The sequence below is a fragment of the Budorcas taxicolor genome, chromosome 18, assembly GCF_023091745.1.
Source record: "Budorcas taxicolor isolate Tak-1 chromosome 18, Takin1.1, whole genome shotgun sequence".
Classification (NCBI taxonomy): domain Eukaryota; kingdom Metazoa; phylum Chordata; class Mammalia; order Artiodactyla; family Bovidae; genus Budorcas; species Budorcas taxicolor.
Window position 1 is genome coordinate 66,257,234 of NC_068927.1, and position 24,310 is coordinate 66,281,543.

General features: G+C 52.1%; 2 protein-coding genes across 2 annotated transcripts in view; one reads left to right on the forward strand and one right to left on the reverse strand.

The window, feature by feature from the left end:
* LOC128062818 (zinc finger protein 850-like) overlaps positions 1 to 24,310 on the forward strand; it is a 782,010-nt gene that overhangs the window by 298,607 nt on the left and 459,093 nt on the right. The window lies entirely within an intron of this gene.
* Positions 12,020 to 18,308, reverse strand: LOC128062858 (uncharacterized). The gene is made up of 6 exons (XM_052655291.1): positions 18,239 to 18,308; positions 17,564 to 17,658; positions 16,180 to 16,327; positions 13,928 to 14,017; positions 13,354 to 13,445; positions 12,020 to 12,232 (listed from the first exon to the last, which is right to left on the reverse strand). The coding sequence occupies exons 1-6, from the start codon at positions 18,306 to 18,308 to the stop codon at positions 12,020 to 12,022; spliced, it is 708 nt and encodes a 235-aa protein (XP_052511251.1).

Genomic DNA, 24,310 nt, shown 5'->3' on the forward strand with positions numbered 1-24,310 from the left:
CCGACAGGTGTCTCTGAAGGGGAAGGCCCGTGGGGTCCTCGAAGAGGAGGGCAGGGATCCGAGAGGAGGAGGGGGAGGGTCCTCACCGACCAAGGAGCGAGTTCTTGGAGCGCAGAGCGGAGGGGCCCTGAAAAGGGAGGGTCTGCAGGGTCCTGGGTGTGGGGAGGAAGGTGTTCGAAGCGGGAGGACGAGGACGGACGGAGCCGTCCTTACGGAAGGCCTTCAGGCCGAGGAAGCATTGGCAGGAAGCCGGGGTGTGAGCAGCAGGGAGGCCGCCGCGTCCTCCTCAGAGCCGACTTCGCCCGCGCGGCCGCCCGCACCCCTTCCCCTCAGGGCCGCTACTTCGCGCCTCCCTTCCCATCGACTTCCCCGCGAAGGGGCGCGTCTGCCCCGGCGTCCTCTCAGGGACGCCCGCGCCTCCCTGCCCGCGAGCCGGCCCCTCGCCCCCAGGTCCTCTCCGTCGCGTCCGGACCCGGGCCGCCGCGCGCTCACCTCGCAGACGGACACCCTCGCCTGACCGAACCTCTCCGCCTCAGACTTGCCGCGCAAACCGCGACGCATGCGCAACACGGCCTGCGCGTGCGCACTGTGGGACGGCCCGCGCGCCGCTCGGCAAGCGCCGGCCGCTTCCGGCGAGCTCCGCTGGGGGGCCCGCGAGGACCGCGCTGCGCGCAGAGGGCTGCGCGGGGCCGGGGAGCTGCTTCCTTCACGGGCTTTGCTAATTTTTCAGCCGCTAGCGCGTGCTTTAAAAATTGTTTAAAGAAACAGTATGCAGTGAAAAGCCTTCTCACTGTGGGTGTGCTGCTGCTGCTGCTGCTATGTCGCTTCTGTCGTGTCCGACTCTGCGCGACCCCATAGACGGCAGCCCACCAGGCTCCGCCGTCCCTGGGAGTCTCCAGGCAAGAACACTGGAGCGGGTTGCCATTGCCTTCTCCGGTGCGGGAAAGTGAAAAGGGAAAGTGTGCCACCGACCAAATTTTTATGCTATAAACCACGTAACACTCAGGTGACCGGTGTAATTATTTGAATATTTACGAATAATTATATTGAATACGAAAGCTTGAACATGTTTTCGGTGTCCTTCCGCAGTGTCTTTGTGTATATGTAAATAGAGATATCTGTATATATATATGTGCATTATACACACACGTGACTATTATTGATATAATAAATATACTACACATTCGGCACATATATATCTGTAATAGATATAAATATTTTAAAATAAAAAATATATTTTCTAAATAAGAAACGTGACGATATAACACAATCTATAATGTGGTATATACTGTAGCTTAAAATGTATACTTAAGTCACATAAATACTTCCTTGATAGTACTAAAGCTTCCCTGGAAGCTCAGTTGGTAAAAGAATCCGCCTGCAATGCAGGAGATGCTGGTTCGATTCCTGGGTCAGGAAGATCCGCTGGAGAAGGGATAGGCTACCCACTCCAGTATTCTTGGGCTTCCCTTGTGGCTCAGCTGGTAAAGAATCCGCCCGCAATGAGGGAGCCCTGGCTTCGATCCCTGGGTTGGGAAGATCCCCTGGAGAAGGGAACGGCTGCTACTGCTGCTAAGTCACTTCAGTCGTGTCCGACTCTGTGCGACCCCATAGACGGCAACGCACCAGGCTCCACCGTCCCTGGGATTCTCCAGGTAAGAACACTGGAGTGGGTTGCCATTTCCTTCTCCAATGCAGGAAAGTGAAAAGTGAAAGGGAAGTCGCTCAGTCGTGTCCGACTCTTCACGACCCCATGGACTGCAGCCTACCAAGCTCCTCCGTCCATGGGATTTTCCAGGCAGGAGTACTGGAGTGGGGTGCCATCGCCTTCTCCGAAGGGAACGGCTACCCACTTACTATTCAGTATTGGCTAATGGCTACCCAGTATTCTTGCCTGGAGAATTTCATGGACTGTAGAGTCCATGGGGCCTCAGAGAGTCAGACACGCCTGACCGACTCTAATACGTATATCATGATGACACACAGATTCGTATTATATACAATTATATATTCGTACAAATATTAAAAATATATTTGTGTGTGTGCAAAAATACTCATAGTCTCATTTCCTACCTTTTTTATACAGAAGGTGGCAGACTGTACACATTGTTCTATGCCTTAATTTTTTCCTTATCTCAGAGAGCTTTTTACGTCAGTACAAAGAGAATTTGCCTACTGTTTTTGAACGGCTGTTTGAATTCTGTTGTACTGTTGTTGTGATTTGATTTATTTAACCTGTTCCTGACGACTGGGTGGTTGAGTTCTTTTCAGCCCTTTGCTACCAGTATTCTGTGGAAAACTGAGCTTCAGCAGTTCTGCTGATGTGTAAACCTTCTGGGAAGATAAATTGCCTGGAGTGGAATTGCTGAGCCACGATGCACACGTGTGTGTCATTTGGATAGAGATTTCTAAGCTGCCTTCCATAGACACTTGCATCTCAGACCCCTACCAGCCTGTGTGAGCAAACCTGCATTCTCAGTGTTACAGGATGCTTTTTCAGTTTTTCCAAAACGAGGGTTGAGAAATTTTTCATGAGCAAGGTAGAATGTTTTCCTGTGTTGAGGAGCCGTTTGTGTTTATCTAAAGAACCTTTATCAGGGCCTCAAGATATGTAGGGAAAGTATAGTGAAACGCGCCACAATTATTTTATGCATTGTGATGTTGATTGTGATGATGATGACATAATGGTTAATATTCTTGTCACTGACCTTATACCTGTGACAAAAATTAACTCAAAATGGATCACACACCCAAATGTAAAACCAAACTAGAAAACTCCAGGAAGAGAACATAAGAGAAAACCTATAACCTGAGATTTGGTGATAACTTTTTAGGTATACACATGCTGCTCACAAACCCCTGGTGTGGGGGATTCCCCCCAAGGGCTCTCCTATGTATTTTATCTGAAAATCTACAATTTAGAGGTCATTTAAGCTCTCTGAGCCTCATTTTGTCCTTCTAAAATGAAAGGACAGAAAGTTATTAAATGTAAGGATTAAAATTGGTAGAGGTGGAAAATCTTTTCTTCCATCTGGTGAGGGTCGCTGGGTAGGTCTGAAAATTAACCAACAAAGACAGATTAACAGGAGAAAAGCTTACAACTTATTTTGATATGTTTTAGCTGACACAGGAGCCTTCCTAAGGAAATGAAGACCTAAAGAAACAGACTTGAGTATTTCAAACTAGGTTTGATGAGGCGTGGACAGTTGTGGAAGAATATGATAGATTATGGAATAAGAGGTAAGTGTAATAAGCTGGCAGAAACTTAGCAAGGCCTGTGTGTTAGTTTTCTTCTTGGAAGTGTTCCTCAGCCTTTGGAGATAAGAATGTTCTTTTCTTCCTGGTATGGTGGGGTGGGGGGGGGCGGGTACCACTCCTATAAGGGAATTATGACTTATTTCACGGAAGAAGGGGAAAGGCGAAGTGATAGTGAACTTCCTGCCTCTGCTGTTTTCTCAAACTGCTTCACCTTCAATATGCCAGGTGCCATATTTTAGGGTGAGGTATCCTGAACCCCCGGAGAAAGCAATGGCACCCCACTCCAGTACTCTTGCCTGGAAAATCCTATGGACGGAGGAGCCTGGTGGGCTGCAGTCCATGGGGTTGCTAAGAGTCAGACACGACTGAGCGACTTCCCTTTCACTTTTCATTTTCATGCATTGGAGAAGCAAATGGCAACTCACTCCAATGTTCCTGCCCAGAGAATCCCAGGGACGGGGGAGCCTACTGGGCTGCTGTCTATGGGATCGCACAGAGTTGGACATGACTGAAGCGACTTAGCAGCAGCAGCAGCAGCCACATGAAACATCCAGAGGTCAGGAGACTCCCACCTCTAAGTCACACATGTGTCTTAAGTGCACGTCAACTTCTTGGAAGTTCATATCTTGTTCTGGATCTTGTTTTTCTCACTTTTTCTTATTTTCTAGGCCGAAGGTAACTCACAAATATTTTCTTATGGTAGGGGTCTTGTCCAGGGTGCCTGCCAGGGGCACGACACAGAATCAGCATTAAAAAGCTGCATGTTCACCTTATGGTTGCTGAGGGGAAGGATGGGGGGAAGGGATGGTTAGGAAGTTTGGGACAGACATGTGCACACTGCTGTATTTAAAATGGAGAATGAACAAGGACCTACTGTAAGCATGAGGAACTCTGCTCAGTGTTAAGTGGCAGCCTGGATTCGAGGGGGAGAACGGAAAAAGGTGTATCTATGGCTGAGTCCCTTTGCTGTCCACCTGAAACTATCTCAGCATTGTTAATTGGCTGTACTCCAGTATAAAATAAAAAGTTAAAAACTTCATGTTCGATATATTAGCAGCACCTCTTAAGAGATCATAACTAGGAGGTTACATTGTCTTAAATGGTTTTCTAACTCCTTATGTTAAAATCAGAGCAGCAAGGATAGATAAACGGATGTATGTTCATACATATTTAAGATGTCACAATATGCAATCACCTAAAAACAATTTATGCACATTTTACTCTAGATTTTTATTTGCTGAAAGAAAATATTGTTAAGACAAAAAAGGAAAATCATCCCCTTGAACATGCTCTTGCTCCGGTGCAAATACTTTACTTAGTCATCATATCTTTATACAACTTAAAAAAAAAAAAACTTTTTGTTTTGTGTTGAGCTATAACCAGTTAACAATGTTGTGATAGTTTCAGGTAAACAGTGAAGGGATTCTCCCTCAAATACCCCTCCCATCCAGTCTGCCACGTAACATTGAGCAAAGTTTCCTGTGCTATACAGTAGGACTTTGTTGGTTATCCATAAGTTTATCCACAAGAGCAAACCATAAGTTTGTTCTCTAAGTCTGAGAGTCTCTCTGTGTTGTAACTTAATTTATATCATTTCATTTTAGGTTCCACATATGAGGGATGCCGTATGATATTTCTCCTTCTCTGTCTGATTTTCTTCGCTCAGTATGACGATCTCTAGGTCCATCCATGTTGCTGCAAATTGCATTATTTCATTCTTTTTAATGCCTGATATTCCATTGTACTGTGTACAACTTTTATTCTATGTGATATTTCACACTTTATGTAATTTACTATGTTGTCTCTTTAAAATTAGTATCCCTAAGATCTAATAAATACCCAAATCCATAGAAAAGCTGAATGTTCAAGTGAATTTTATAACATATCCCACTCAGCCTAGTTCAGGGCTCCTTAACCTCAGAGCGTTGCTCACTGGCGCCTGGATGACTGGGGGCCGTCCTGTGCATCACAGGCTGTTGGAAGCAGCATCTTCCGCCTCTACCCACTAATCCCCTGTCCTCAAACTGTGATAAAATGCTGCCAGGCGCCCTCTGGGGACAGACAACCACTCCCAGCTGAGAAACAGTGGCCAGAGCGATGTGAAGAATGTGTTTTTGTACAGTGTGATCTATCTCCTGCATATCTTTGAACATTTATGAGCCCGAGCACAGACACAAACACACACCACATCTGAAGGGCCGTGAGCTGAGTGATGGAGAATGTTGAGCAGCCGATAAACATCACCCTGACCTCCGGGGAGGAGATGGAGGCACCGGAGATGGAATTCATCATGTGGCAAATGATGAAATCAACCCAGCCTGCATGATGGAACACGATGGAACAAAGAGCCGGGACCCCCATGATGGGACACTATCAAAGACCCAGGACCCCCGTGATGGGACATTATCAAAGACCCGGGACCCCCATGATGGGACACTATCAAAGACCCGGGACCCTCAATGCTTGCATGAGCCTCCCTGGGGACACTCCTGGATGTGCAGGAAGAGGAAGCGCCCCGAGGACCCTGATGCCCGGTGCCTCTCTGCATTTGAGCATCGCAGCGACTTCCCTGGTGGTCCCAGGGCTGGGCCTCCCCGCTCCCAGTGCAGGGGGCCCGGGCTCCATCCCCGGTCAGGGAACTAGATCCCACATGCTGCAAGTAAGAGTTTGCCTGCTGCAACTTAGGCCAGGCACAGCCAAATGAATAAAAATACCTATTAATGTATATATCCATATATATAACATCACATTGTGAGCACGGCGCTTTCCTGAATTCTGCGAGCCCCTCTAGTGAATAACAGAACTTGAGGGAATTGAGGAATCCCAAATTTGTAGCCAATTGATCAGAAGTGTGGGCAGCCTGGCAAAGCCCAGAACACTTGTCTCGTGTCTAAAGAGAGGGCAGTCTTGTGCACCCCCCACCAAGTTAGGTATCAGTTCAGTTCAGTTCAGTCGCTCAGTCATGTCCAATTCTTTGCGACCCCATGAATCGCAGCACACCAGGCCTCCCTGTCCATCACCAACTCCCGGAGTTCACTCAAACTCACGTCCATCGAGTCAGTGATGCCATCCAGCCATCTCATCCTCTGTCGTCTCCTTTTCCTCCTGCCCCCAATCCCTTCCAGCATCAGAGTCTTTTCCAATGAGTCAACTCTTCGCATGAGATGTCCACAGTACTGGAGTTTAGGGATATAGATCCCAAATTCTGTGAAAGAAACTGGGCCAAGGCAGGCGAATGAGAGCAAAACCAACAAAGACTTGTTAGCATGTGTCTTGTCGAGTGTGAGACACACAGAAGCACCCAGAGATGAGTGACTCAAAGAGGGGTCAGAATTTGCAGTCTATGTACCTAACCTATGGGCTTCCCTGGTGGCTGAGACATTAAAGAATCTCTCCCGCTGGCTGGGGAGGCTGGAGACTGTTGCGCAGGTCTGTGCTGTGTATCAGTTTCAGGTGTACAGCGAAGGGTCTCAGTCGTACAGATGCATAAATCCGTTCTCAGAAAGGCCATTTTAATACCTGGCAAAAAGGTGGCAAACACGGGTTCATTTTTCCCTCACGGGGACACAGCAAACACAGGTTCCCAGGGGGCTGGTGAAAGGAGTCACTTCCCGGCCTCCCCGGGGAGAGGAGACTGGCAGGCCCGGCAGGATGGAGACCTTCGAGCACGTGACCCCCAGGCGCTCATCTCCCCTTCTCGCCTCATTACCCCCAAAGCAGAGCGACATCATTTCCAAACGCCCTCGAGGATTTCCCCAGTCGTGACTTTACATTCATCTCAGGAGGCTGTGCCTCTAGGTGACTTTAAACCCTGGCCTGAGTACCACGTGAAGCGGATGGCATTTCTGAAACCAGAAGTCCACGTTTATTATTTTAAAAATACATACTTGGCGGCTGCGCCTGATGTAGGCTTAGCACCCCTTCCCCTCCCCCACCCTGTTCTCTGCCTCTCAGGGGGTTCAGCTCAAGGATTCAGGGTCTCGCTTTGGGTGACTGCCACTGGAAAATCTCCAGCAGGAGTTAGAAACCAGCCTCAGTTCCTTCCCCTTCAATCCCTTTCCTGCCCTCTCCCGGCTTGGGAACAGAAACAGCGGGGAGCTGCACACACACCCGCACCTCCCCCCACCCTCCCCTGCAACCCCTCGGGGGCATGTCAGAGCAGCCTCTGCTTCTTTTATACATACTTGCAAAAGTGAAAAATTCTGAGTACGTGTCACTCGGGCTTCGCCTGTGGCACTGGGGTAAAGAATATGCTCGCTAATGCAGGAGACGCGGGTTCGATCCCCGGGTGGGGAAGATCTCCTGGAGGCGGGCGTGGCAACCCGCTCCAGTATTCTTGCCTGGAGAATCCCACGGACAGAAGAGCCTGGCGGGCTACAGTCCACAGGGTCGCACAGAGTGGGACACGACTGAGCGACTAAACAACAATTTTATTGTTCTTAGGGGGTGAGGGTCAGAAGACCTCTCCCGCCACCCGCTCTCCAGGGGAGGGGTCTCAGATCCCCTGCTGTGCCCCCGGCCCTGAGCCCCGCGCTGCCCGCGGGCGGGAAGACGCCGCCGCGAGGGCCCCTCGGCGCCGGCCCGCTAGGTGTCAGCAGGCCTCCGCGGGAGCCCAGGCCGCCTGTGCGCCCGGCCCGGCCGAGAACCGCGGGCCTTCCCGGGAGACCACCCCGCGCGCCCGCCCCGCCGGTCCGCCCCTCCCAGGCTCCCGGGCAGCGCCCCCTCGAGACCACCCCGCACCCGCAGACCCGCTCCCAGAGCGCGCCCTCGCCTTCCCTCTGCGCCTGCAGCGCCACCCCCTGCAGCCCCGGCCCCCTCCGGCCCCCAGCCGTGGGCACTGCGCCCCACCCTTCAGAGCTGCAGCGGGGGACTGCCCCCCGCCCCCCCAACCCTCCTGTGACCTGGCGCTGGTGCCCAGGGGCACGGAGTCGGGGACGGGGGGCGGTTGGCGCAGTGCTGGTCCTGGCATCCCGCGCGGGGCGGGGGTCCTAAAAACGTGCCTGGAGACCACCAGGACAAAAGCGCGGAAGGAGCGGCTCACGACCCCCGCACCCTCCCGGTCCACACGGGTACTCAGATCCAGCGGTGAAAACGGTGCCTGAAACAAATTTGTTGTTATCAAGGTTGGAGGACTGGAAATTCTGGCCTCACACCCTCTGTGTGAGCCAGCCTTCCGGCATCACTGTTTCCCTGGCGGGGGTTCCACTTTCTCCCCCGACCCCCCAGCGCCCTTTCCAGGAGAAGGCAGGTGCGGTTCACAGGGAAGAACCGTGTTATACTGCTGAGCCGCCAAGACACAAGGGCCTGGATGCCTGGGGCGGGGGTGACACTGGTGTCTGGGGGCCCGCCCTGCACAATCTTCAGATACACAGTGACCCCCAGGCACACGGTGACCCCTCTCCCAAACACCCACACACTCACTGCTGCTCACAATGGCCTACTCTCAAACCCCCAAGATGGTGGCAACTGAGACGCTCTTGGGATGGGCACACACTTGTCGAAACACACCCCGCCTGGTCTGTCTGTTAAGGATGGTCCTTACCCTTAAGGGTGGTCTCTGGTCAGACCTTAATCAAATGGACTCCCAGCACAAAAGATGAGAAATGATGTAGGCATTTGGGTAGCTGGCACTTTGGGACTGTTATGAATGGACCTGTTAAGAACATTCTTTATACATATGCACATATACATGTAAAGTTTATATATACATACATATATATGTATGTATCGGAGAAGGCAATGGCACCCCACTCCAGTACTCTCGCCTGGAAAATCCCATAGACGGAAGAGCCTGGTGGGCTGCAGTCCATGGGGTTGCTAGGAGTCGGACACAACTGAGCGACTTCACTTTCACTTTTCACTTTCATGCATTGGAGAAGGAAATGGCAACCCACTCCAGTGTTCTTGCCTGGAGAATCCCAGGGACAGGGAAGCCTGGTGGGCTGCCATCTATGGGGTTGCACAGAGTCAGCAGCAGCAGCAACAGCATGTATATATATATGATTCATTGGAAACACTGATTCTGAAGCTGAAACTCCAATCCTTTGGCCACCTGATATGAAGAACTGACTCATTTGAAAAGACTCTGATGCCGGGAAAGATTGAAGGTGAGAAGAGAAGGGGACGACAGAGGATGAGATGGTTGGATGGCATCACTGGCTCGATGGACATGAGTTTGAGTAAACTCTGGGGGTTGGTGGTGGACAGGGAGGCCTGGCGTGCTGCAGTCCATAGGGTCACGAAGAGTCGGACGTGACTGAACTGAGCTGAACTGATATATATGTGAGTGAACCTGTATTTTTGCAGGCAGATTCTTTACTGTCTGAGACATGAGGGAAGCCTATATATACTGGCAGGCTGCAGTCCATAGGGTCGCAAAGGGCAGACACTACTGAAGCAACAGCACATATATATGTGAGTTAATTTTTGTTTTTATTTTGTAGAAGTATAGTGGATTTATGATGTATTAGTTTCTAGTGCACAACAAAGTGATTAGGACAGAAATATATATGATTTTTCAGATTGTTTTTCATTACAGGATATTAGATAGAGCTCCCTGGGCTATGCAGCAGGACCGTATGTATTTTTGTATATAGCAGTTTGTAGCTCCTAATCCAAAATGCTTAATTTATCCTTTCCCCAGCCCCTCTCCCTTTTGGTAATTATAAGTTTGTTTTCTATGTCTGTGAGTCTGTTTCTGTTTCCTAAGTTCATTTGTGTGAGATTCCATCTATACGTTATAGCATCAGGTATTTGTCTTTCTCTGGCTTCACTCAGTGTGATCATCTCTAGGTCCATCCATGTTGCTGCAAATGGCATGATTTCATTCTTTTTGAGGGCTGAGTAATATGCACCACGTATATGCACCACGTCTTCTTCATCCATTCATCTGCTGATGGACACTTCGGTTGCTTCCATGTCTTGGCTATTGTAAACAGTGCTGCTCTGAACATAGGGGTGCATGTATCTTTTCCAAGTAGCGTTTTCTTCAGATATATGCCTGGGAGTGGGATTGCTGGATCATATGATAGCTTTACTTTTAGTTTTTAAGGAACCTCCACACTGTTATCTAGAGTGGCTGCACCAGTTTATATTCCCACCAACAGTGTAGGAGGTACCATGAAACATTTTTGTACACACCCTCTGTTAGCTTAATACGCATTTCTATCGGGAATATATGTAAGAACGGGGCTGTTGGGGTTGGACATGCATGTGTGCACTTATGCCAGACACCAGCTTTCTCTTCTAAAGAGCAGCACCAATCTACACTTCCACAATGTGCGAGAGTTCCAGGGGTTTCACTGCCTCACCAACCCTCATGTTTTTCCTTTAGTCAGTCTGAGGGATATGTGCTTGTACCCCTGGAATCTGGCTTTTGAAAGCAAGACTTTTGAAAGAAATTTCTCAAGCTGAATAGATTATAAATATCAGCAAAATTAAAACTTCAAAAATAGAAGGTAGAGAAAGAGAGAGAGACTTTTTTTTGTTTTAATGAATACACCTTGTTACGACTTGGGGTTCTTGTGAAATGCATGTATTATCTTAAAGAGAAAACTCGCTCTATCGTCTTCTAAATTGTTGAGGTGCTGAAGCTCATGGGTGATCATTTTACTTCTCAGAAATGAGTGGGTGCTTTCCCAAGTAACAGAGGGCTGGAAACTGGTGATAATCAAAAACCAGCCAGCACCAAAGAACTGTCATAAATATCTCATAAGCTGTAAAGTCACCAATACCTGCATAGAAGGAGGAACTGGAAAAGATGCTGAATGAGTCAACAACAGAAAAACCCTGGGGGAAGCGCACTGCAGGGGGAGTAAACAGCCAGTGCAAAGGCCTGGAGTCAGGGTTTCTGTTGCTTGCCACCGAAGGAGTCTGATACAAAGGATTGCTGTTGTTTTTTAGCTGCTAAGTCCTGTTGGCACAGCCTCCCTGGATTTGAATCCTGGCTTGGCTCCTTATGATCTGTGGGACACGAAGCTAGTGACAGGAACTCTGTGCCTCTGTTCTCTTATCTCAGAAAGAAACAGAATAACAGAATTGGCCACATGGGCATGAGCATTAAGGGAATCAAAATGCGTAAAGGCCCTGGCTTGCTGCCTACCGCATGGTCAATGCTCAAGAAAAGTTCCTCCTTCTAATTATCTGCGTAAAAAGGGAGGAGATTCTGGTCGATGGAGGAGAGATACAGAATTGAAGAATACACTTATTCACTTGGGTGTTCATCACAACATGTGCTGGGGATAAATTAACATAACACACCCAGTCAGAGGTGAACACATTCTCCATTCTCCTTTGCTACAGTGATAGAAGCTATTGGATGACTCAGGATTGCCCGGCTAAGGACTACAGTTCCCGGCATCCCTTGCAACTAGATCTCACCACGTGACCGTCTCTGGCCAATGAGCCGTGAGGAAAAGTGCTCTGGGCTTCCTGTAGGAGTCGCCCTTTGAAGGACTGAAGCGTGTCTTCCCCTCCCCTCATTCCCCGACCTGCCCCGAACCAGAATGTGGACTGGGTGTGGGGGTGAGCCCTCTCCAGCCACGTGGCACAGAGCACCGACGTCAAAGGACCCTGGCTGCCCAACTCCACGGAGCTGCAGTGCCCGAGCCCTGGGGGTTTCACACACAGACCACAGCCTTGAGAGAGACAGCAAGTTGGGTTTATTGAAGCCGCTATATTGGGGGATTCTACATCACGGTAGCCCAGCATGCATGATTCGGGCGCGCGCGGTCAGGAGCGGGAAGCGGAGGGCCCTCAGGGTTTAGGAAGCAGTGACGAAGCTGAGGCAGCACAGGGGGCACTCGCACACCTTGACCTCGCGGAACTCCAGCACAGGCAGAGGGACGAAGCTGCAATTCGGGTCCGATTTCGAAGCGTCAGGAGCCACCTGGGGCTCGGGCTCGGGCTCGGGCTCGGGCTCGGGCTCGGGCTCAGCGTCATCCGGCTCCAGGTAATAGCTGAAGCAGACACTCGGCTGGAAGGAAAGCGAACAGAGAAGCAAGAGGGGAATGTCAGCGTCACACTAGTGACATTTTGGGGTCATGTCATTCCTTGCAGAGTGGGGGGGGGGCATCCTGTGCTTTGCAGAATCTTGAGTACCATCAATATTATATCTAAATATATATATATAAAAACATGCAAATAGAATATGCGGCAACACTCGGTGAATGTTGATAATCTTTGTACTGTTTTTATAAAATCTTGGATTCTCACATTAATTCCTAAAAAGAATTTCTTTAAGAGTAGTACTAGTGGCATTAGTAGGTAAGACATTCTTGCAGGCACCTACCTGACCCAGGGCTTCCCCTGACCTCTCCCCACGGGCCTCCTGGTTCTCACCACGGTCCCTCCAGCCTCCCCTCCTGCCTGTTAAGAAGCCCAGAGACAGAGCAGACGCCTCATTGGCCAAAGGTGAGTCACGTGCCTAGCTCAGGCCCAATCACCAGGAACCTTGGCACTGCTGGCTCTGATTGGTCAGGGGCGTACCTGGAGCTGGTCTGAGGATGGGATCAAATCCATGCAAAGTGCATGGGGACAGGGGCGCCCCCCAGAAAAGTCAAGGGGGTTAGTAGGAGAAGGAGGACTGGTACCCAGGTAGACAAGGCCATGCTTGCCTCCGCAGGAAGGACCGTTCCCTAATTCATTCCTTCATTTAATCAGCCCGAGTGTATAGAGTGGCTGACACTGGTTACATCTGATCTAGACAGGGGATACGTCACTGAACAACAACTTCTCTAGGAGGGGAGACAGATGATGAACACACAGATTCAAGGTATGTTCTTAGGTAGCAATAATTATCTGATGAAAATTCAGCATGGCAGGGGGTTAGAGAGAAATGGTGCAAAAGTGAGCAAGGGAGGCTTTGTGGAAGAGGTGGCATTGGAGTCGAGATTGGAATTTAGGAAACAGAAGGAAGGCAGGAAAGAGGGCAACACCCCCCAGAGGATGGTGGCCATATCCTGGGATGGATGGGGGGATGGACAAGGGGCACCCAGCCACCCAAGGGTCTCTGCTGCACAGAGAAAGTGGTAGATGTGCCTGACCTCTCATAACCTAGGGGATCTCAGGTCAAAGAGAAGAAACAAGCAGGCTTACTATGGGACAGAACGGCAGGACTTTGAAGGACAGTCTTCCCTTCATTCCTCTGGGCTTCTTCTTAGGCTCATCAGGGTTCTCAGAAAGCAGGGCTGCGTGGAGGGGGAGGAAAGAGGTGTGAGACCATCTTGCCTGCCGAGGCATGAGAAACTCAGTAACAGTATCTTCATCATGAAACCAGTGACAAAAACTAACGCATGCTGAGTACTTGCCATGTCCAGGCACTCACGTATTTTACATGTATTAGCTTAACTGACCGTTCATAACAATCAGTTATCCGTCCCTCTGAGACGGATACTATCGTTGTCCCGCTTTAGAGATGAGGAAACTGAGGCAGGGAGGTGAGGCCCCTGCTGCAGGCTGCAGACTCTGAGCAGAGCAGTGACAGACACACGGACATGAGGTGATGTCAGTGACTTCCATCCTGTGTGTCCTCAGGGCCGCTCCCCAGGAGGAGCCCCGAGGAGACACCTGGGTGGGACTGGGCCAGCCTCCAGGGTCACCCCTCCTCATCACTTGCCCTAGACACTCCCACTCCCGCCTGCCTCCACTTTCCGCCCCACGCGGGTCTCACCTCCTTTCTCCGGAGGCTTGGTCTGCACCTCCTCGGTTTCCTTGTCCTCGATGGTGCTCAGAGGCAGCATCATGACGCGGCAGGCCCTCCCTAGAGACAGGAGACAGAGCAGTTAGTCCCTGGGTGGTGGAGCCGGGGGGCCCCGGGTGTGGCTCTCAGAGCTCCCACGTCTCCAGGTCCCCAGCATCCAAGGGCACGTGCTGCCAATGCCTCCTGCTGGTTTCCTCGGGACAGCAGTTGTCATGGCGCCCGGCAAGGACAAGGGCAGGGCTCGTGGTACCAGGGGCTCACCCCCCTTTAAAACTAGAACAACCGTGACACGAAGTGCTGGGACCAGGAAGCTGCAGCTCAGCTAACTGGGTATCAAAAGGGCCTCTGGAGACTGGCATACAGCAGGCACTCAGTAAGTGCACTCATGGAGCAGTCCCAGGGCTGTCTTTCAGCTCCATCCCAGGGCTACCAGGCAGCCTGCCCAAGAGGTTCAGACAGGCCCTCCGCTCCTGTCCTTGCCCTTCCAGGTACAGGAGGCTTCAGTCCCGCCCTCAGGACCATGGTGAGGGGAGGGGCCGGGCCCCAGACCCCGCAGCACAGCCCTGGGGCCAGGCTCAGTGTGGGGACCCCACCTCTGCCCCAGCATCACCCTGGGCAGGACTTGGGCCGTGTGTCTGGGGCGTGGACTTGGGGGAATTCCAGCCTGCTAGTCACTAACTGGGGATCTCAAGGATCAAGTTCGCCAGATTTAACAACTACATTAGAACAAATACACAGCACACTGAGGTGTGAATTTCATATACACAGATCATGCTGTACAATAGCAAGTGCCAAACACTGCGTGGTGAGTATCTACCTAAAAATCATTTATACTGACCTATGTTTATGTATATATCCCTGGAAATACTTGGGACATACTTATGTCCAAAGGTAATTCATTATTTGTCTGAAATTCAAATGTAAGTAACCCTCCTACATTTTGGATGGCAAGGAGATCAAACCAATCAATCCTAAAGGAAATCAATCCTGAATATTCATTGGAAGGATTGATGCTGAAGCTGAAGCTCCAATATTTGGCCACCTGATGAGAAGAACTGACTCATTAGAAAAGACCCTGATGCTGGGAAAGACTGAAAGCAGAAGAGGAAGGAGACGACAGAGGATGAGATGGTTGGATGGCATCACCCACTGGATGGACACGAGTTTTGAGCAAGCTCCAGGAGTTGGTGATGAAGAGGGAGGCCTGGTGCGCTGCAGTCCCTGGGGTCGCAAAGAGTCCGACACGACTGAGCGGCTGAACTAAACTGATCCTGAGTTTTACCTGATAAGCTCTGATTCAGGGGTTATTAACTCTTGTTATGTCAACTCTCCCTTCCAGAAAAAATGAGTAAAATTAATTATTAAACATGAAGCTTAAATATGGTTAAATTGACACATATTCAAAACACATTATCTGGAAACAAAATCAACACCTCTGCCTTCTTTAAACCTTCTTTAAACATTTTAAAGAAACATAAGATGCAATCAGAGACCCTCACATATAATCCCGCAAAGAAAAGACGCATCAGTTTGGGGGAACTCCCTCTGGCGGACTCCCAGGCCCACCCTCAGCCTCGCCCGGGCCCCTCCCCCAGAGGCTGCCCCTCAAAACCGCGCGCCCCAAACGTGCTCCCAGCCCCCACCCGCAGCCACGCAGGGGCACAGAGCCACGGGGGCGCAAAAGCTGTTTTCCACGCGCACTCCTCGTCTGCGAACTTCTCATACGTCCTCCGTGAACCCCCAAACACATCCACAGGGCCTCCTGCCTCCTTCAAACTGCCCTCTGGACTCCCCACAAAGTCGTTATCCTGTTTCATTCCGCACTCGCTAGCTGACCCCTGACACCCCCCGCTGGCTTCCCAGGTTGGGAGCAGCCCCGGGACCTCCGCCTCCCCCATCAAACCGCAAAGTCCCCGGGTCCGCCCCTCCCGCCCCCAAAACCTGGGGACCAGGACCCGGCCCCCCCAGGTCTGTCCTGGAGGGGGTCCCCGCCATCCTCGCCTCCGGACGCCCCACTCCAGGGGGCACCCACTCCTCTGTCCCCTCCAGGATTCGCTCCCCCGAGTGGCCCCAGAAATCCTGGGGCCCGGAGTCCCCGCGCGGCTCGGAAGGGTCCGAGGCCGCCCGCCGCCCTCGGGGATCCCCCACCCCGGGCGACCCCGCCCTCCCTGCGGAGATCCCCCTCCGCCCTCCCGCCGCCCCCCGCCCCGAGCTGCTCCAACCTTCACGGCCCGACCCTTCGGAGCTGCGGCCGCGGGCGCGACGTCCGGCCCCGGGCTCGGTCTCGACGTCTGGGCTGGAGCGCGCCGGCTTGCTCACCGCTTGTCCTGGGGGCCCGGGCAGGGCTGGCTCCGAAGAAGTCCAGGGGACCTGCTGGTGAACTCGCAGAAATGAGCGCTGAGCGGCTCCGCATTACTCACGACGCCCAACCCAAGCGGGCGGTTAACAGCGTGCCCGCCGCCAGCACCCGGGTGTTCGCTTCACTTTTATTATTGGGGGAGGGTCCCGGGCCTCCTCCTCCTCACCGCTTAGAGAAACTGATACAGAGGGTGGCCTTGGGCGGCTTTTAGGTGGAGGAAAATCAGTTGCGCAGGTAGCAAGGTAAGCAGTGGTTCTTAAACTTCTTACTCAGATACGAAGAAACACACGCCCCACACGTAGAAACACATGTATGTCTCATGTGTGCTGGACCCAAACTGCAAGGATCTTTCACCCTGTGCATCAGAGTCAACAGGAGTCTAAGAGTTTCCCTCCTTTTTCTAAGCATTCTCACACCTTCACCTGAGCTGATGTCAGCCTGCACCTGTTCGAAGCACCGTCATTCACCACTGCCGTGGAAAGCGTCATGGCAAATTGTACGGCCTTTCTGGATCATCCAGTCTGCGTCTCAGCTACTGGATTTTACGTGAAAACAGCCCCGACTCTACCTAAGGTTGGGGGTGGATGTGCCAAGAAGCCCTTATTCACACAAACAAGCTGTGGGCTGAATGACCGTAGTCTGCCCACCGTTGACCTAGGGACACTTCTGTGCCTGCTCCTGCCAGAAGGACAAGGGTGTTGTAGAAGCAGGACTGGCAGCCAGGTGGACAAGGCCACAGCTGGCTTTGCAGGAGGGACCGCTCCCTGACTTATCCTCTCATTTATTCAGCCCGAGAGTATGCGTGCCTGGAGCTGGTTACATCTGTCCTAGGCAGAGGAGATATGTCATTGAACAACAGAAGAGGCTCTTGACCCCACAAAACTACTCTAGTAGGGGAGAGAGATGGTTAAAACATAGATACAAGGTATGCTGTCAATAATTACTCTGAAGAAAATTCAGGAAGGCAAGGGGCTGGAGAGAAACGGGGTGAAAGGGAGCAAGGGAGGCCTCATGGAGGAGGTGACGTTGGAGCAGAAGTCGGAATTAGCAAGGAGGAGGCAGGAAAGAGGGCAGCATCCTCAAGGAAAACCATCCCGCCCCACAGGCTGGGGCCACATCCGGGACGAGGAAGGGGCAAGCGGCGCCTGGGCACCCAAGGGTCTCTGGTGGGTAGAGAGGGTGGCCAATCCGCGTGATCGCTCAGCCCAGGGGCCTCCAGTGAGAAGGGAGGGAGCAGGCAGGCTTACCACGGGGCAGAACGGCAGGACTCTGAAGGACACCGTTCCCTTCATTTTCTTGGACTTCTTCGGCAGAACGTCAGGCTTCTTCTTAGAAAAGAAGCCTGAGGGAGGAGGAAAGAGTCACAAGACCATCTGATCCTCTGAGGCTTGAGAAGCTCGGTGATAATAATCTTCGTCATGAAATCAGTAACAGAAGCTAATACGTGTGGAGTGTGTTCAAAACGTGCTTTTAAGTATTGTACACGCATTCGTTTATGTGGTTCTACATAATAACTCTCTGAGACGGGATTTATCACTAACCCACTTTAGAGATGAGCAAACCAAGGTACAGAGAGGTAGGGACACTTGTTGAAGGTCGCCCAGCAGTGAGGGAGACCTGCATTCAACTGTATCCCAAAGGCCCCCAGGGAACAGACAGGAAGTGTCAGGGAGGGGAGGGGCTAGGGTAAGAAATCAGGGTGTCCGGGGCACAAAAAGGGGCCCAAACGGGCTCAGCTCCCAGGAGCTCCCTGCAGGCTCTGAGCAGGGCTGTGACCTGCTGACAGGAGGTGATGTCAGGGAGGCCACATCCTGGGGTCCCTGCCCGGAAGAGCCAGTGGAGACCTTTGGTGAGGGGTCCACGCTTCCCCGTCGCCTGGAGACCTCCCCACTCCCGCCCTGCCCACAGTTTTCCGGTCTCACCTCCTTTCTTCGGCGGCTTGGTCTGCACCTCCTCGGGCTCCTGGGCCTCGATGGTGCTCAGAGGCAGCATGGTGACTCCACAGGTGCTTCCTGCAGACAGGGCACAGAGCAGTTAGTGCCTGGGCGGTGGAGCCGGGCGGCCCGGGTGTGGCTCTCAGAGCTCTGGTGGACTCAGGCAGCTCCATGCCCTCCCCAAGTCCTCAGGTCCCCAGCAGCCAAACAGACATGTTGGCAATGCCACCCCCACAGAGTTGCTTCAAGGTCTAGTGTTTGATTCGGGGAGAGTGTGTGGCATGCTGTCTGGCAAGGGAAAGGGCAGGGTCCGTGGGTTTATGATCCTTTGAGAAACACAAGAAATATGACACAAGGTGCCAGAACCCTGGGTGTGCAGCTCAGTAAACTAGTACAGAAAGGGGCTCTGGAGTCTGGCATACAGCAGGCGCTCAGCAAGTGCACTTGTGGAGCAGTCCCAGGGCTGTTTTTCAGCTCCGTCCCAGGGTTAGTAGGCAGCCTGCCCAAGGGGTGCAGACAGGCCCTCCCCTCCTGTCCTCGGCCCCTCCAGGTACTGGAGGCTTCAGTCCTGCCCTCAGGACTTAGGTGAGGGGTGGGGCCGGGCCCCAGACCCCCCAGCACAGCCCTGGGGCCAGGCCAGCCCTGCAGGGAGGGGGCTTCTCACCAGCATCACCCTGGGCAGGATGTGGGCCAGTGTGTCTTGGGTGAGAACTAGGGGATTCCAGCCTGCCAGTCACTAGCTGGGGATCTCAATGATCAAGTTGGCCACATTGAACAACAGCAATGTTATAATAAATACACAGTAAATGGAGGTTTGAATTTCAGATACACAAATCAAGGTTTAGTTTAAGTAGTCTTTAAACACTGCGTGGGTCATATCTACATTTAAAACAATTATTTAAAATTTATTAGTTATCTTTACAGATGGGCTCCCAGGAAATATTTGTGACACGTTTATACTAAAAGGTAATTCAGTATCTGTCTGAAGTTTGAATTTAAGAAGGCAGCCTGCATTTTACCTGGCACACCCTGACTGGGGTTTTTTTAACCTCTTGGGCTTTCAGCTTTCCCCTCCATGAAAATTAAGACTATAAATGATTAAACATGAGGATTAAATATGCTTAAAAACATACTCAGCACACATTATCTGGTAACCTAGAGTCAAACCTCTTTCTCTAAGCCTTTTTTGAGGAGGCATGAGACCCATCGCCCACCCTCACACATAATCCTGCAAATACAGGGTGCGTCAAATAGCGCGGGAACCGCAGGCCAGATACACACACACTCACACACACGCAATCGTTGGAAACACACGTTTTCAGACGCAGACTGCGGAAACCACGGCCTAACGACACAAACACACCTGCCGACAAGTCCAGGGAAATTCAGAGACCCCCGCACTCAGGTGGGCAGGCCTGCTTCTCAGTGCCGAGCACACTCCTCACAGGCAGCCCTGATCACACACACACGCACACACACACACACACACACACACACACCCTCTAGACAGGCACAAAGGCAGACCTACAGGCTGAAAGGACCCCCCACCCTCCCCAGTACACTTTCCCTCTGGGGGACACCCAGGCCCACCCTCAGCCTCGCCCAGGGCCCCTCCCCCAGAGGCTGCCCCTCAAAACCGCGCGCCCCAAACGTGCTCCCAGCCCCCACCCGCAGCCACGCAGGCGCACAGAGCCACTGGGGGCGCAAAAGCTGTTTTCCACGCGCACTCCTCGTCTGTGAACCTTGCTCTGCGCCCTTAGTGAACCCCAAACTCACCCAGAGGGTCTCCCCGGCTCCCCACCCGTCACGCCGCCCTCTGGATCCCCCAGAGTCGTGTTCCCATCTTCTGTGTGGCCAGTTCCTTACCTGAGCCCGATACCGACTGCCCTCTCTGGTGTGCAGAGCAAACCTGTGCCTCCCGCCTCCTCCAGCAAACTGCGAAGTCGCGGGTCCGCCCCTCCCGCCCGCAGAACCTGGGGACCAGGACCCGGGCTCCCCGCCGCCTGCCCTGGAGGGGGTCCCCGCCATCCCCGCCTCCGGACACCCCAGCCTCCTCTGTCGCCTTCAGTTTTCGCTTCTCCCAGTGACCAGTGAAATCTTTAGACCTGGAGTCTCCCCGAGGTGGAAGGGATCCGAGGGTCTCCACCGCCTCCAGGGGAAAACTTGGATTTCTCCAGGGCCCCCACCGCCCGCGCCCTGGGGTCTCGGGGCCCCCAGGCAGCAGCTCCCGCGCCCGCACCTCCTCCCGGGGCGCCCCCGCCCTCCCCGCGGGGGCCCCCGCCCGCGCCCCCCGCCCCGCGCCGCGCCCCCGCCCTGCGGGCGCAGAGCCCGCGGAGCGGCGGCCGCGGGACTGACCTCGGGGCCCGCTTCGGTCTGGGCTGCTGGGCAGGGCAGGCGGGCTGGCTCCGCGCGCGTCCTTGGTGCCTGAGCAGAGCCGGCTCCGGAGACGCTCGGGGACGCGGTGGACAAACGCGCGCTTATGTACAGGCTGAGCCGCTCGGCGACTCGCGCAACCCCCAAGCCCGCCCCCAAGGCCGAGTCAGGTGGTTCGACCGCCTCTGACACCAGCACAGGCGTCAGAAGGTTCGCGGCAACTTGGTTATTAGGGGGGAGGGTCGGGGGCCTCTTGTCTTCGTTGCTTTGAGAAACCGATATAGGAGGTCGTGATGGGCAGGTCTTAAGGGGACGAGAATGACCTTGTGCAGGTCATAAGAGTAAGTCAGTGGTTCTAAACTTGTACTTAGAGTATGAAGAAATGCCACACTGGTCGAAACACATGTATGTGTTAATAGCATGTGTCCTGGACTCAAACACAAAATATCTTTTAACGTTGGGCACCACGGTCACGGAAAGTTCAAGAGTTTCCCTCCTTTTTCTGATCATTCTCACATCTTCACCCGTGTTGATTGCAGTTTGTGTCTATTCAGTTCCGGGTCAGTCACCTTTCTTGGCCAGGGTGTGTGGCAGGTATTTTAGACTCCTGAGCTATCAGGTCTGTGTCGCAGCTGCTCCTCTTTGCATGAACCCATCCTAGACAGTCCTAAGGATGGATGGAGTTACGTCAACATGCCCTTATTTTCACAGTCTGTGGGCTGGATGGCCATAATCTGCCCATCCTTGTCCTAAAGAATTTTTTTGTGCCAGGTCCTGGAGTAGATAAACCAAAAAGTTGCCGTGAAAAGTGCAGTTTGGACAGAAAGGTGAACAGATATGTGTTTTATGTGTGTGTGTATATATATATATATATATATAGTTTTATAGAAATTTAAATCCTGTAAAGTGTACTATAAAAATAGCAATATACTCTTGATAGATGTGCAAAATTTGAAACAACCGCCTTTAAAAATAGCTCTGGTGAGCCTGGGTGACTTCCCTATAAGTTGGGGATCCTTTTCGTTCCTATTTCATAGGATTCTGGTGAAGGTTACATGAGCTCATCGATGGAAAGTGCTCAGCATGGGACCTGACAGATGGAACGTGCCCGCGAAGTGTTAGGGTCTATCTAACACTATCTGTAACCAGTTGATTAATCTCTCCCAGGAGAGGGGGTGCCCTTTGGGCCAGGCACTGGCCACTCTGAGACTCAAAGTACCCAGAGGACCGTGCAAGGAGCCAAGAGTCCCCAAGATGCACTGATAGGATTTTTTCAGGAGACTGTGCTCTTTCACCTTCTCCTAGCTGCAAGCCCACAGCCTCACTTTCTGGGGGCCACAGTGTGTGATAACCTAAGGGATCTAAGTCAGTCCTGATGCAGACCCTTCAGGGACCACGGAAATGTGTATCTGCAGTGTCCAGAGCGGTAGCCTCTGGCCATGTTTGTCTGCTGAATCCTGCCCTGAGCTGCCAAGAAACTCTGTTTTGAATTTTACTTAAGATTGATTTGTTTACATCGATCAGCTTCGTGTGGTTACTTAGTGGTTACTGTGTTGGAGAGCCAGAAAATTGTACCTGATTCCTTCTCAGATGCATCCCCCAGAGTGTCGCTGTCATTTGGGACCTGAACATCCATTGTGCAGGGGGTCTTCCTGGCGCCTTGCTCCATGTTTAGAATGGTCTCTATCCATGAGGGTCTAGTGTGTTAGTTGCCCAGTCATCTCTGACTCCTTGCGACCCCATGGACTGTAGCCCGCCAGACTCCTCTGTCCATGGGATTCTCCAGGCTAGGATACTGGAGTGGGTTGCCATTTGCTTCTTCTTCAGAGCCTAGTAGCGGGGCACCAATTTGGGACAACCTGAAATAGCGCCAACGTTGCAGAGAAGTTCCAGGAGGGGGCGCTGAAGTATCACCCCACATGAGAACTTCTGGTCTACCCGAAGATGTTGACGGTGAAATGAACAGAATCTCTATTCACAGAGGCTCTCCATGGTTTTCATGTACGTTTCAGTTATAGGGCTTTTCCACACTCAGAAAGTTTACTGTCTTTTCCAGCTTGAACTCTCTGGTGGAGCAGCAGGGAGGAGACCTGCCTGAAGTATCCCTACCCCCCAATCCTCGGTGCATCGTCACAACTTCCCGGAGGTGTAGGTTTTGCCGTGATGAGTAAGGGGTGAGCCCTCTGAGAAAGCTTCCTCACGCTCAGGACTCCTGTGGGTTTCTCTGTGGCAGGCAGGCTCTGGGGTCTCTGGACATTTGACTTACACAGAAAGTCTTTCCTCCTCATCCCTCACACTGATAACTGCATCCTCCCAGAGGCTCTTCTGATGCTTGAGAAGGGTCACCTGGCTGCTGAAGGCTCTCCCCCCACTCCCGGCTTCTCTCCCAGGTGCCAGGCTGGGGAACCCTCTTGTGTTGTGACAGGTGGAAGCCCATGGAAGCTGGGAATGTAATCACAACTCTGCATTGAGGTAGATTGCAGACATGGCCTGTTTTCCACCCTGCCTCATGTCTACCCCCTTTGCCCCTAAAGTGTGCAGTGCCCCCTTGTTCTGAATTTGCATTTGGCCATGGAACGTGCTTTCGGCAGAGGAGGCTGGCAAAATATGATCCAGCAGAAGGTTGAAAAGTGCTTGTGAAATGACATTTGTTTCTCCCCTGCACCTATACCAGTGCCATGAGGATGAACCTGCCCAAGCCAGCCTGTTGGAGGAGAAAAGACTTTGCGAGCAGGGCCAGGTCTCCCCAGTCCCCCAGGAGAAGCCAGCCTGGAGAGCTGAGGACCAGTGTACACCAGGCGCCAGGAGGAGCTCAGAGACGGCAGCAGAGCCTCCTCCCTGACCTCATATGTCTTTAGTTCCTGAAGATTGCCAACTAGAGGGTGTTCCCCGGCACGGACCTCCACCTACAGCACACCCTGAAAGGGACTCAGAGTGGAGATCTGTCTGAGGCACTCATGTTCCGGGAGAAGTGGGAGAAAGGACCCTCTGAAAGCAAGTCCTTTTTCCATTTTCTGTCTGCTTATTTATGTCCCTCCCCCCTAAAATAAACTAATCGTGGGAATGAGATCACTAAGTGATTAACTCCTGACTTGTGAAGAATGGACGCCTTTGAACTGTGGTGCTGGAGAAGACTCTTGAGAGCCCCTTGGACTGCAAGGAGATCCAACCAGTCCATCCTAAAGGAGATCAATCCTGAATATTCATTGGAAGGACTGATGCTGAAGCTGAAACTCCAACACTTTGGCAAAGAACAAACTCATTGGAAAAGACCCTGATGCTGGGAAAGATTGAAGGCAGGAGGAGGAGGGGACGACAGGGGATGAGATGGTTGGGTGGCATCACCAACTCGATGGACATGAGTTTGAGCAAGCTCTGGGAGTTGGTGATGGACAGGGAAGCTTGGTGTGCTACAGTCCATGAGGTTGCATGGAGTCGGACATGACTGAGCAACTGAACTGAACTAATATGCTCTCCTGAATGCCTTTTCTAACCTGTTGATACTTTTCCTGGATCAATAGAAGTGTGATTAGCTCTTTTCCCCCAAAGTGCCCCTAAGCATCCAGAAGGCAGACTGAATTGGCAAGGTAACATCTGAAGAGACCTCAGCCACTTCTGCATACAATGGAGAATGGTGTAGAACCCAACCTCCTGCCTTGATGATTCACAGAGATGCCTCCATTTCCC